At 52.1% G+C, this 14,263-nt stretch overlaps 1 protein-coding gene across 1 annotated transcript in view; it reads left to right on the top strand.

Moving 5' to 3' along the window:
- The first annotated feature begins 1,491 nt into the window (after nucleotides 1–1,491).
- Nucleotides 1,492–14,263, top strand: part of LOC121873437 (protein lin-28 homolog) — a 37,216-nt gene continuing 24,444 nt past the window's right edge. The window contains exons 1-2 of the mRNA XM_042377016.1: nucleotides 1,492–1,498; nucleotides 1,955–2,061. Coding sequence (XP_042232950.1) covers nucleotides 1,492–1,498; nucleotides 1,955–2,061 — 114 coding nt within the window. The remainder of the gene's footprint in view (nucleotides 1,499–1,954; nucleotides 2,062–14,263) is intronic.

Raw genomic sequence — 14,263 nt, 5'->3', positions numbered from 1 at the left:
AGGAGGCCGGGGAAGGACTAGGTGGGGGGAGGAGGAGGCCGGGGAAGGACTAGGTGGGGGGAGGGAAGGTCGCAAGGTAGGAGGGAGGGAGGGAGGGGGTCAGTACGCCACCTCCCACAACAGTAAACACACTTCTCACCCTGTACATATAACCAGACCTGCACCACATACTGTGCCAAGTAAAACCTCTATATAACGGACTTCTCTCTTCATAATTATAATCTGTTAGTTTTAGGGTTTCCACATTTAACGGACCCTCGATATAACGGACTTTCGTCACTATATAGTTCGTTAGATGGAGGTTTCACATCTAATAGACCCTCGATACAACGGAATTTCCTCTCCATGTAGTCCGTTAAATAGAGGTATCACTGTGTAGGTATTTATTATCATATAGTTTACATATAGCGTACAGTCAAGGCCATTAATGTATCGGGAAGGACAAGAGTTCACCGGCGGCGTTGTGGCTCCGTGTTTACAAGGAATGATTGACAAGAAATGGACGGCGTTCGAGTCTTCATTTATCTCTGGAGCGAGAACCTTATTTGACTCACATCAGTCGACCAGTAGTACGCCTCTATCAGCGCTCCCATCTCTCTCTCTCTCTCGTGCTTGGCTTTGTATTATATGCTATGTTTGGTGATTCTGAGTGAAATATTTGAGAGGAAATGTTAGCTGTGTGTGTGTGTGTGTGTGTGTGTGTGTGTGTGAGAGAGAGAGAGTAGGTCAGTAGGCCTATACCTGCAGACCCACGCCACGCCGGGGTATCTCCCGCTACTCCAAGCTCCCTCTGTTTACTTATTTCTATCTTACCTATTGCCTTCTACACACACACACAAATATAAGCGTGTGTGTGTGTGTAATACTACTACTACTACTACTACTAATAATAATAATATAATAATAATAATAATAATAATAATAATAATAATAATAATAATAATAATAAACGGTTTATCGAGTTGCAGCCGGTGTCTGAAAATATACAAACTTACATTTGATTTAGACATAATGATATGCGTGCGTGCGTGTGTGTGTGCGTGCGTGCGTGCGTCCTTGGCTCAGAATGTTAGGCTGAGATGCACGTAGTAAAGCCTCGAGGGTCAGCGGGACTCAGGGGTAATTTTTTTACTGAAAGGACAAACATTAAAACCTATAGCCAGGGCAGTGGACCTCAGCTCAGGAGTGGGAGGCGCCCAGGTTTGTAGATGACAGAGGAAAGTGTCATAGTCGGCAGGGAAGTGTCACAGTCGGCAGGGAAGTGTCACAGTCGGCAGGGAAGTGTCACAGTCGGTAGGGAAGTGTCACAGTCGGCAGGGAAGTGTCACAGTCGGTAGGGAAGTGTCACAGTCTGCAGGGAAGTGTCACAGTCGGTAGGGAAGTGTCACAGTCGGTAGGGAAGTGTCACAGTCGATAGGAAAGTACCACAACCAGTCAGGTTATCTTAAAACAAACTGTAATATTTCCTCGTCACACTTGGCCAGGTGAATCATGTCAGGTCAGTGTGGGTGAACGGACGTGGCGGGTGGAGTGAGGTCAGGCCGCTGTGTATGTGTTTATCCCAGGTTGTGAGTCACATCCTGTATTGTGGTTTATAATAATTGTTCCTCGGATTATAAATTACTATTATTTATTTCAATAATTTATAGCTGTATATAATGTAGGAATATATTTATCAATGTAGTTTTGTTATGTTTTGTAAGTTATTGTAGTGTTGTCGCCTCTCATCCTGAACCGTGAACCCAGAGATTCAGACTCGTGAACCCGAAGCATTTATGGACAGAATAATGGCATCAGTTTCCTGCTTCGGGTTCGCGAGTCTGAATCTCTCGGGGGTTCATGGTTCAGGAGGAGAGGTGACAGGACTTTTGTGGGTGACTGTACATGACTGAGTGTGTGTGAGGTAAATAAGTGTGTATTTCTCCGTGTGTATTAATAAGCATGTGTTTCACAGGGGAGGTGGGGAGGCTGCGGATAGGAAAATGCAAATGGTTCAACGTTGCCAAAGGCTGGGGCTTCATCACCCCCGATGACGGTGGACAAGACGTCTTTGTGCACCAGGTGAGTCTTGTCCTTCTGTGGTCCAGCATACCTGTCCTCACTGTCCTGTTTCCTCTCCTCCTCTTCCATGGTCCAGCATACCTGTCCTCACTGTCCTGTTTCCTCTCCTCCTCTTCCATGGTCCAGCATACCTGTCCTCACTGTCCTGTTTCCTCCCCTCCTCTTCCATGGTCCAGCATACCTGTCCTCACTGTCCTGTTTCCTCCCCTCCTCTTCCATGGTCCAGCATACCTGTCCTCACTGTCCTGTTTCCTCCCCTCCTCTTCCATGGTCCAGCATACCTGTCCTCACTGTCCTGTTTCCTCTCCTCCTCTTCCATGGTCCAGCATACCTGTCCTCACTGTCCTGTTTCCTCCCCTCCTCTTCCATGGTCCAGCATACCTGTCCTCACTGTCCTGTTTCCTCCCCTCCTCTTCCATGGTCCAGCATACCTGTCCTCACTGTCCTGTTTCCTCCCCTCCTCTTCCATGGTCCAGCATACCTGTCCTCACTGTCCTGTTTCCTCCCTCCTCTTCCATCCAGCATACCTGTCCTCACTGTCCTGTTTCCTCCCCTCCTCTTCCATGGTCAGCATGCACCTGTCCTCACTGTCCTGTTTCCTCTCCTCCTCTTCCATGGTGCCTTTCATCCTCACTGTCCTGTTTCACTCTCTCCCCTTCCTCCCTCTTCCATGGTCCAGCATACCTGTCCTCACTGTCCTGTTTCCTCTCCTCCTCTTCCATGGTCCAGCATACCTGTCCTCACTGTCCTGTTTCCTCTCCTCCTCTTCCATGGTCCAGCATACCTGTCCTCACTGTCCTGTTTCCTCTCCTCTTCCATGGTCCATACCTGTCCTCACTGTCCTGTTTCCTCCCCTCCCTCTTCCATGGTCCAGCATACCTGTCCTCACTGTCCTGTTTCCTTCCTCCTCTTCCATGGTCCAGCATACCTGTCCTCACTGTCCTGTTTCCTCTCCTCCCCTTCCTCCTCTTCCATGGTCCAGCATACCTGTCCTCACTGTCCTGTTTCTCCTCCCCTTCCTCCTCTTCCATGGTCCAGCATACCTGTCCTCACTGTCCTGTTTCTCTCCTCCCCTTCCTCCTCTTCCATGGTCCAGCATACCTGTCCTCACTGTCCTGTTCCTCTCCTCCCCTTCCTCCTCTTCCATGGTCCAGCATACCTGTCCCCACTGTCCTGTTTCCTCTCCTCCCCCCTCCCTCTTCCATGGTCCAGCATACCTGTCCTCATCTCCTGTTTCCTCTCCCTCCCCTTCCTCCTTCCATGGTCCAGCATACCTGTCCTCACTGTCCTGTTTCTCTCCCTCCCCCTTCCTCCTCTTCCATGGTCCAGCATACCTGTCCTCACTGTCCTGTTTCTCTCTCCTCCCCTTCCTCCTCTTCCATGGTCCAGCATACCTGTCCTCACTGTCCTGTTTTCTCTCCTCCCCCTTCCTCCTCTTCCATGGTCCAGCATACCTGTCCTCACTGTCCTGTTTCCTCTCCTCCCCTTCCTCCTCTTCCATGGTCCAGCATACCTGTCCTCACTGTCCTGTTTCCTCTCCTCCCCCTTCTCCTCTCCATGGTCCAGCATACCTGTCCTCACTGTCCTGTTTCCTCTCCTCCCCTTCCTCTTCTTCCATGGTCCAGCATACCTGTCCTCACTGTCCTGTTTCCTCTCCCCCTTCCTCCCTCTTCCATGGTCCAGCATACCTGTCCTCACTGTCCTGTTTCCTCTCCTCCCCCCTTCCTCCCTCTTCCATGGTCCAGCATACCTGTCCTCACTGTCCTGTTTCCTCCTCCCCTTCCATGGTCCAGCATACCTGTCCCTAACTGTCCTGTTTCCTCTCCTCCTCCTTCCTCCTCTTCCATGGTCCAGCATACCTGTCCTCACTGTCCTGTTTCTCTCCCCCTTCCTCCCTCTTCCATGGTCCAGCATACCTGTCCCACTGTCCTGTTTCCTCTCCTCCCCCTTCCTCCTCTTCCATGGTCCAGCATACCTGTCCTCACTGTCCTGTTTCTCTCCTCCTCTCTTCCATGGTCCAGCATACCTGTCCCCACTGTCCTGTTTCCTCCCCCTTCCTCTTCTTCCATGGTCCAGCATACCTGTCCTCACTGTCCTGTTTCCTCTCCTCCTTCCCTCCTCTTCCATGGTCCACATACCTGTCCTCACTGTCTGTTTCCTCCCCCTCTCCTCTCTCTTCCATGGTCCAGCATACCTGTCCTCACTGTCCTGTTTCCTCTCCCCCCTTCCCTCCTTCCATGGTCCAGCATACCTGTCCTCACTGTCCTGTTTCCTCTCCTCCCCTTCCTCCCTTCCATGGTCCAGTACCTGTCCTCACTGTCCTGTTTCCTCCCCCCCTTCCTCCTCTTCCATGGTCCAGCATACCTGTCCTCACTGTCCTGTTTCCTCTCCCTCCCCTTCCTCTTCTTCCATGGTCCAGCATACCTGTCCTCACTGTCCTGCCTCTCTCCTCCCCCTTCCTCCTCTTCCATGGTCCAGCACATCTGGCCTCATTATCAAGTAGCTCTGACCCGCCTGAGTTCTCTAAGTGTCATGTGGCCAAAAGCTCAACCCATATATTATAAGTAGGTTATCTTCCCTGTTCTCTAAGTTAGTTCTCCTGTGATAACCAGTTGTGTTTTGTTATCTCAGTGTTGTGTTATCTCAGTGTTGTGTTATCTCAGTGTTGTGTTATCTCAGTGTTGTGTTATCTCAGTGTTGTGTTATCTCAGTGTTGTGTTATCTCAGTGTTGTGTTATCTCAGTGTTGTGTTATCTTAGTGTTGTGTTATCTCAGTGTTGTGTTATCTCAGTGTTGTGTTATCTCAGTGTTGTGTTATCTCAGTGTTGTGTTATCTTAGCGTTGTGTTATCTTAGTGTTAATATAAAGTGTGGTCTGTCTGGTCACTACAAGAGGGAGATGTTACCAAAGAAGTCACTTGGTTCCTGAATGTATGTGGCCCATTCCTACCTGGCCACCATCACCACCTGGCCACCAATAGCACCTGGCCACCAACAGCACCTGGCCACCAACACCCACCCGGCCACCATCACCCACCCACCCACCTGGCCACCATCACCACCGCATCAGAGGCTTCTGAGAAAAGTTAAGGCTCATGGTATCAAGGGGAAAGTTTTAAATTGGATAAAACCATGGCTCACCGATAGAACACAGAGGGTCAGCGTAGATGGTGTTAAATCTGAGCGGGGCTGTGTAACCAGTGGGGCTCCCCAGGGGTCAGTACTGGGCCCACTCTTGTTCATAATCTATATAAACGATCTAGATACTGGGATCCAGCAGTGACATACAAGTTTGTGGATGACACCAAAATAGGGCGGAGATTAATTCAGAGCAGGATGCAAATGCACTACAGGAGGATTTAAATAAACTGCACGAGTGGTCAGAAAAATGACAAATGAAATTCAACACCAGCAAGTGCAGCGTACTTAATATTGGAAGAACAAATACTGTCATTGTATACAGCCTTAACAACATCAACCTAGAGAAGTCGACTTGTGAAAGAGACCTAGGGTACTTAGAAGCCGGACCTACGGCCAGGAAAAAAGATGCGTTAATGTTCGAAATAAGGCAACAGAGTATTGTTTATATCTAGAAGTGTAAGTAATAAGAGTGCAGAGGTTTATTGCAACTATATCTTACGCTCAGTCAGGCCGCACCTCCATTATGCGGTTCAGTTCTGGTCCTTACTTGAGAATGGATATTGACCAATGGAGTCAGTGCAGCGAAGAATGACAAAATGATTCCGGGACTTAGAAACCTTCCATATCAAGATAGATTAAAGAAACTAAACTTGCATTCCCTAGAAAGACGAAGAGTGCGGGGAGATATGATAGAAGTATTTAAGTGGGTGAAAGGCATCAATAAAGGCGATATAGATAAAGTTCTTATAATATCTCGAGCAGGATAGGACCTGTAGCAACGGATTTGTTGATAAGTTTAGGTTTAGGAGGGATAGGAAGGAACTATCACAAATAGGGTGGCGAACAAGTGGAACAAGCTTAGCAACTTTGTAGTAAGTGTGGAACGCTGGAAAGTTTCAAAAGGAGGCTGGATAGATTCATGGAGATAGAGAGTGGTAGTAACTCTCGACAGGAGCTGCCATGCTCAGGCCAACCGGCTTATTGCAGACTCCTTATTTCCTTATGTTCTTATGTTCTAACCCACCTGGCCACAACACCTACTGGCCACCAACACCCACCAACACCCACCCACAACACCCACTCCACCCAACATACCTGACCCTGCCAACACCACCTGACCACCATCACCCACCTGGCCACCAACACCACCTGACCACCATCACCCACCTGGCCACCAACACCATCTGACCATAATCACCACCTGACCACCTTCACCTGACCACCAACACCACCTGGCCACCAACACCACCTGACCACAATCTCCACCTGACCACCTTCACCTGACCACCAAGACCCACCTCAATCAACACACCCACCTGGCCACCAACACCATCTGCCATCAGCCGTGAGCAGGTATAGGGTGAAAAGGAAATGTTGTGTGCGGATGGTCGGCATTTCTCCGTCAGGCTGGTGCTGGGCAGGTAGCGGACCTCTCAACCTACCGCGGTCTTAATTCACTTCATATTCATCTCTTCCTCCTCCTCCTCCCTCCTCCTGCTGCTGCTGCTGTTGTCTCTTCTCCTCCCTCCTCCCACTGTACCTCCTCCTCCCACTGCACCTCCTCCTCCTCCTGTACCTCCTCCCACTGCATTCCTCCTCCCACTGCATCCTCCTCCTCCTGTACTCCTCCTCCTCCTCCTGTACCTCCAGTTTGTCTTCCTTAAACAGTACTTCCTCCTCGTCAGTCATCCCTCGGCACTACAGTAAGTCATAATAATGGCTGGTCACCTTCAGTACAGCAGCTTGGTAGGTTAATTACACATGATTTCAGTAGACAGTGGGTTGGTGTGGCTGGGTATGGCTGGGTGTGGCTGGCATACTGGGATGTGGCTGGTATGGCTGGGGTGTGGCGGGTGTGGTTTTGGTGTGGCAGTGGTGTGGTTGGGATATCCGAGGTGTGGCTATATGCCCGTCAGTAGTGCAGCACTCTGGCAGGCGGAGCGCACCGTGTTCCCACCAACCCTGCTATTACCTTATTATCCCGTGGGATCTTCCGCACCACTGTACCTCGCCTAGTACCAACACACTGTACCGCCTAGTACCACCACACACTGTACCTCGCCTAGTACCAACACACTGTACCTCCCTAGTACCACCACACACTGTACCTCTAGTGCCACCACACACTGTACCTCGCCCTAGTACCACACACTGTACCTCTCGCCTAGTACCAACACACTGTACCTCCCTAGTACCAACACACTGTACCTCGCCTAGTACCACCACACACTGTACCTCGCCTCAGTACCACCACACACACTGTACCTCGCCTAGTACCACCACACACTGTACCTCGCCTAGTACCACCACACTGTACCTCGCCTAGTACCACCACACTGTACCTCCCCTAGTACCACCACACACTGTACCTCGCCTAGTACCACCCACACCGTACCTCGCCTAGTACCACCACACCTCCCCTAGTACCACCACACACTGTACCTCGCCTAGTACCACCACACACTGTACCTCGCCTAGTACCAACACACTGTACCTCGCCTGACCAACACACTGTACCTCCTAGTACCAACACACTGTACCTCTGCCAACACACATACCTCGCCTAGTACCACCACACACTGTACCTCGCCTAGTACCACCACACACTGTACCTCTAGTACCAACACACACACTGTACTCCCCTAGTACCACCACATGCCTCGCCTAGTACCACCACACACTGTACCTCTAGTACCACCACACACTGTACCTCCCCTAGTACCACCACACACTGTACTCGCCTAGTACCACCACACACTGTACCTCCCTAGTACCACACACACTGTACCTCGCCTAGTACCACCACACACTGTACCTCGCCTAGTACCACCACCACACACTGTACCTCGCCTTGCCACCACACACCCTTGACACACACTGCTCCCCTAGTACCACCACACACTGTGCCTCCTAGTACCACCACACACTGTACCTCGCCTAGTACCACCACACACTGTACCTCGCCTAGTACCACCACACACTGTTCACCTCCATTGCCACCACACACTGTACCTCGCCTTGGCCCCACCACACACTGTACCTCGCCTAGTACCACCACACACTGTACCTCGCCTAGTACCACCCACACCTCTAGTACCACCACACACTGTACCTCGCCTAGTACCACCACACACTGTACCTCGCCTAGTACCACCACACACTGTACCTCGCCTAGTACCAACACTGGATCCTACCTTGTTCTATATTACTCGCCAGTACACTACACCGCTTCCAACACCATAACACATCACAACAGACACCATACTGCATACCACACACCATAACACTTCACTACAGACACCAAACTGCCTCCTACACACCATAACACATCACTACAGACACCATACTGCCTTCCACACACCATAACACTTCACTACAGACACCATACTGCATACCACACCATAACACTTCACTACAGACACCAAACTGCCTTCCACACACCATAACACTTCACTACAGACACCATACTGCCTCCCACACAGCATAACACATCCCTACAGACACCATACTGCACCATAACACATCCCTACACCACACATCTCCCTACCTAACATTCCCTCAATAATGTCGTATTTTTAACCTCTATGCTTATTCCCACGTTAGAAATAAAATTAAAATGAGATAAGATGTTATTCCCTGACCGGAACCTCTCACTGTGCCCGTCAGCTGGAAACGTCTGTGTGTATGACAGCACTTGGAACCCAATGTTATAGCCTAATAATCAATGTGTTCTAAATGATTCACAATATAGTCAAGGCTGCAGTAAACGGTAGCAACATTCACTCAATGTAAACAACAGGAGCAACATTCACTCAATGTAAACAATATTTCCGGCTGAGTAGACAACCACACCAGCCTGACCTGACCGTGAAGCTGCCAGGCAACATCTACCGCTATGATCTGCCTACAACACACACATCTCCGTAGCCCCAGTAGTGAAACAAACGTTCCTCCGGATATCGTCAAGTCAGATGGTATATTTTTTTCGACAACAGGTGATCGCTTTAGTGATGGAGGAAATGCCGCTAACCTACTGAGCCGCGCCGCTGTGTTGGCTGACTCATTGTTTATCTCTCTGTCTCTGTTAGTGTCTCCGTTTGTCTCTCGTTCTGTTTGTCTTGCATTCTGTCTCTGTCTCTCGTTCTGTCTTTCTCTCTGCCTCGCATTCTATCTCAGTCTTCGTCTCTCACTCAAGCTCATTCTCCGTGTCTCTTCTCTCTGTCTCACATTACCTCTTCTTCTCTGTGTCTCTCATTCCACCCCAGTCTCCACCTGTCTGTATGACGTCTTTAATTTTCTACTTAAATTCACTGGAACATAACCTGACTTGATAGAGGTCAGGGGAGGCATAACATAGTAAGAGATGAATATAGAAAATGATGGAGGAGGTGAGAGGAACATGAAGGAGAAAGAGAGGAGGTAGAAAGAAAATGAGTGTTGGGGTAGGGATGCTAAGAGGTCTGACACATGCGATAAGGAACTGGTGAAGAACATGACAAGTGGTCTCTTATTCTTCCTCATCTTGGTCAAGTTAACTTATGAAGTTTGTTGATGTTATGGCCGTGATGATGATGATGATGATGATGATAACAACAATAACAATAATAATAATATCGTTTAGAATAATTACATAAGTATTTATAACATTATGAAACAGTGTAATAATTAGTTTACTGTATCAGTTTGCTGTAATCAGGTGTAAAGTGATATTAATGAGTAGTGACGTTCTGTACCATGGGTCTCACCACACACACACACACACAACACACACACACACACACACACACACCAGGGTTTAGGAGGCTGTAGGCCTAAGGAGAATGAGAGGTAAAGGAGAGATGTTAGACCTATGGGGTGACTGTTGTCCGGGCAGGTGTACAGCAGTGGGTAGAGTGTGGCGTGTACAGCAGTGGGTGAGTGTACAGCGGTGGGTAAGTGTACAGCAGTGGGTAGAGTGTACAGCGGTGGGTAGAGTGTGCAGCGGTGGGGAGGTGTACAGCGGTGGAGAGTGTACAGCAGTGGGTAGAGTGTACAGCAGTGGGGAGGTGTACAGCGGTGGGTAGAGTGTACAGCGGTGGGTAGTTGTACAGCGGTGGGGAGGTGTACAGCGGTGGGTAGTGTACAGCGGTGGGAGGGTGTACAGCTGTGGGTAGAGTGTACAGCGGTGGGTAACAGCAGTGGGTAGGTGTACAGCGGTGGTGGGGAGGTGTACAGCGGTGGGTAGAGTGTACAGCGGTGGGTAGGTATACGGCGGTGGGTAGAGTGTACAGCGGTGGGTTGAAGTGTACAGCAAAGTGGTCCAGCCAGCAACCCAGAAACCAATCTGTCAATGTTCTCCCTATCCCCTCCTCCCCCTCCTTGTTCTCCCCCACCGTCTCCTCCTCCCCCTCTCCTCCCCACCTCTCCTCCTCCCCCCCTGTCTCCTCCTTCCCCTCCTTGTCCTCCCCCACCGTCTCCTCCTCCTCCGTCCTCCCCCACCGTCTCCTCCTCCCCCTCCTTGTTCTCCCCACTGTCTCTCCTCCTTGTCCTCCCCACTCCCTCCTCCCCCTCCTTGTCCTCCCCCACCGTCTCCTCCTCCCTCCTTGTTCTCCCCCACCGTCTCCTCCTCCCTCCTTGTTCTCCCCCACCGTCTCCTCCTCCCCTCCTTGTTCCTCCCCCCACCGTCTCCTCCCACCCCCACTGTCTCCTCCTCCCCCTCCTTGTCCTCCCCACCGTCTCTCCTCCTCCCCTCCTTTGTCCTCCCCACCGTCTCCTCCTCCCCTCCTGTCCCCCCCACGTCTCCCTCCCCCCCCCCTCCCCACCGTCTCCTCCTCCCCCTCCTTGTCCTCCCCCACCTCCCTCCCCCCCCCCTCCCCCTCTCCTCCCTCTCCTCCCCACCGTCTCCTCCCTCCCTCCTTGTCTCCCCACCGTCTCCTCCTCCCTCCTGTTCTCCCCCACCTGTCCCCTCCCTCTCCTTGTCCTCCCCCACCTCTCTCCCTTCCTCCTCCTTGTCCTCCCCACCGTCTCCTCCTCCCCTCCTTTCCCTCCCACCACCGTCTCCTCCCCCCACCGTCCTCCTCCCCCTCCTTGTCCTCCCCCACCGTCTCCTCCTCCCCCTTGTCCTCCCCACCGTCTCCTCCTCCCCCTCCTTGTCCTCCCCACCAGTCTCCCTCCTCCCCCTCCTTGTTCTCTCCCCCACTGTCTCCTCCCCTCCTTGTTCTCCCCCACCGTCTCCTCCTCCTCCTTGTTCTCCCCCCACCGTCTCCCTCCTCCCCCTCCTTGTTCCTCCCCCCACCGTCTCCTCCTCCCCCCTCCTTGCTCTCCCCACCTCCCACTCCCTCCCTCCTTGTCCTCCCCCACCGTCTCCTCCTCCCTCCTTGTCCTCCCCCCACCGTCTCCTCCTCCCTCCTTGTTCTCCCCCACCGTCTCCCTCCTCCCCTCCTTGTCCCTCCCCCCACCGTCTCCTCCTCCTCCTTGTTCTCCCCCACTGTCTCCTCCCCCCACTGCCTCCTCCCCCTCCCCCCACTCCTCCTCCCTCCTTGTCCTCCCCACCGTCTCCTCCTCCTCCTCCTCCCCCACCGTCTCCTCCTCCTCCTTGTCCTCCCCCACCGTCTCTCCTCCCCCTCCGTCTCCCTCCTCCCTCCCCTCCCCCTCCCCCCCTCCCCCCACCTCTCCTCCTCCCCCTCCTTGTCCCTCCCCCACCGTCTCCTCCTCCCCCTCCCTCCTCCCCCGTCTCCTCCTCCCTCCTTGTCCTCCCCACCGTCTCCCTCCTCCCCCCCACCGTCCCCTCCTCCCCCTCCTGTTCTCCCCCCCCACCGTCTCCTCCTCCCCCTCCTGTCCCTCCCCCCGTCCTCCCTCCCCCTCCTTGTCCTCCCCCCCACCGTCCCCTCCCCCTCCTTGTCCTCCCCCCACCGTCTCCTCCTCCCCCTCCTCCCCCTCCTCGTCCTCCCCCCACCGTCTCCCTCCTTGTCCTCCCCCTCCCCACCCTCCTCCCCCCACTGTCCCTCCTCCCTCCTCCTCCCCCCCTCTCCTTGTTCTCCCCCCACCGTCTCCTCCTCACCCCTACCCCCTTCTCAACCCCCTGGAAGAAAAAAACCAGCTCCCCTCTTCACTCACCATCCACCCTTCCCTCCTGCTCAGTAGTACCTTGACCCCGTGATGAATGGCGACGTACAAAACTTAAATATTTATTAGTAATGTTTATTGTGTTGGATTAACTGAAGAATATTTCCCACTTCAGTTTATTTCACCTAAAGTTTAATAACCTTAAACCTAACCTAACCTAACCTAACCTAACCTAACCTATCGTCATCCTCGCGTTATCCATACGTATCGTTTCCAGATCAGTAACGATATTCTATAAATAACTCTCCTCATTTTTTATTCCCTAATAGTAACTTCAAATAACAGACATTAACCATTACTCTGTCCTTTAACTTACAAAAAAAAGTTGATATATTTAACAGAAAAATCCAAAACAAAATCCCGTGGGAGAAACAACAGATGGGAGTTGCTGCGTCAATAAAAAATAGCGATGGTTTTTTGTTTGGTTATTTACAGGTAAGGATGACGAACTGTTTCCTTAGGATGTGTAAATAAGGGAAATTTAATGTGTAATTCCCAGTCACTGTTCATTAAATAATAACAGTGAAAGGTGGTGGGTTAGGTTAAGGCTTGGTCTGATGTGGTGGTGGGTTAGGTTAAGGCTTGGTCTGATGTGGTGGTGGGTTAGGTTAAGGCTTGGTCTGATGTGGTGGTGGGTTAGGTTAAGGCTTGGTCTGATGTGGTGGTGGGTTAGGTTAAGGCTTGGTCTGATGTGGTGGGTGGGGTTAGGTTAAGGCTTGGTCTGATGTGGTGGTGGGTTAGGCGTTGATATTTCAATCTGATGTGGTAGGGTTAGGTTAAGGCTTGGTCTGATGTGGTGGGTTAGGTTAAGGCTTGGTCTGATGTGATGGTGTTAGGTTAAGGCTTGGTCTGATGTGGTGGTGGGTTAGGTTAGGTTAGGTTAGGTTAAGGCTTGGTCTGATGTGGTGGTGGTGGGTTAGGTTAAGGCTTGGTCTGATGTGGTGGTGAGTTAGGTTAGGTTAAGGCTTGGTCTGATGTGGTGGTGGGTTAGGTTAGGTTAGGTTAAGGCTTGAGAGGCGGTGAGTGGGAAGTTGAACCTTAATTGAATATCGAGAACAGGTAAACACAGGTGAGTAGGTGTAGTGATGATTGTGATTAGGAGTGAGGCCGTGTGAACACCTCCGTCAAGTGTGTGTGATGCAACAGGTGGTCAGGGAGGGAGGGATGATCAAGGCTTTAACACGGTCCACCGGAAACACCTGTTGCTCTCACCTGTACAGTATATAACCCACCCACTACCTGCCCCACCCACTACCTACCCCACCCACTACCTACCCCACCCACTCACCTATCCCACCCACCACCTGCCCCCACCCACTACCTGCTCCCCACCCTACCTGCCCCACCCACACTCCTCCCCACCCTCCTGCCCCACCCACTACCTGCCCCCACCCACACTACCTACACCACACCTGCCCCCCACCCACCCTGCCCCACCCACTACCTGCCCCACCCACAACCTGCCCCCCCACTACCTGCACCCACCTCCCCACCACCCACCCACCCCCCACCCACCTACCCACCCTCCCACCACTACCTGCCCCCCACCCTCCCCATCCACTACCTGCCCCACCACTACCTGCCCCACCCACACCTACCCCCCACTACCTGCCCCACCCACTGCCCCACCCACTACCTGCCCCACCCACAACCTGCCCCACTACTGCCCCACCCTACCTGCCCCCACCCACTACCTGCCCCACCCACTACCTGCCCATCCACTACCTGCCCACCCACTACCTCCCCCACCCACTACCTGCCCACCCACTACTGAGATAAGTTTTAGACTAGCGACTCTTATTCTCTGTTGACTGTTTTGTTGTTGTTGACATAGAGAGAATAATGTTGTGGAAGAGTTGATCAGCATCATAGGGGTTTGTTTTGGTGGGGGTGAAGTGGAGGGTGGAGTGGTCTACAGCTGTCATGAATCCTCTCCTCTGTTTTTGAAGGCTAGGTTA

Source organism: Homarus americanus, unplaced genomic scaffold, assembly GCF_018991925.1.
Source record: "Homarus americanus isolate GMGI-L3 unplaced genomic scaffold, GMGI_Hamer_2.0 scaffold11151, whole genome shotgun sequence".
NCBI lineage: Eukaryota > Metazoa > Arthropoda > Malacostraca > Decapoda > Nephropidae > Homarus > Homarus americanus.
The sequence above is the reverse complement of the archived record's forward strand: the minus strand, read 5'-3'. Positions and strand labels throughout refer to the sequence as shown.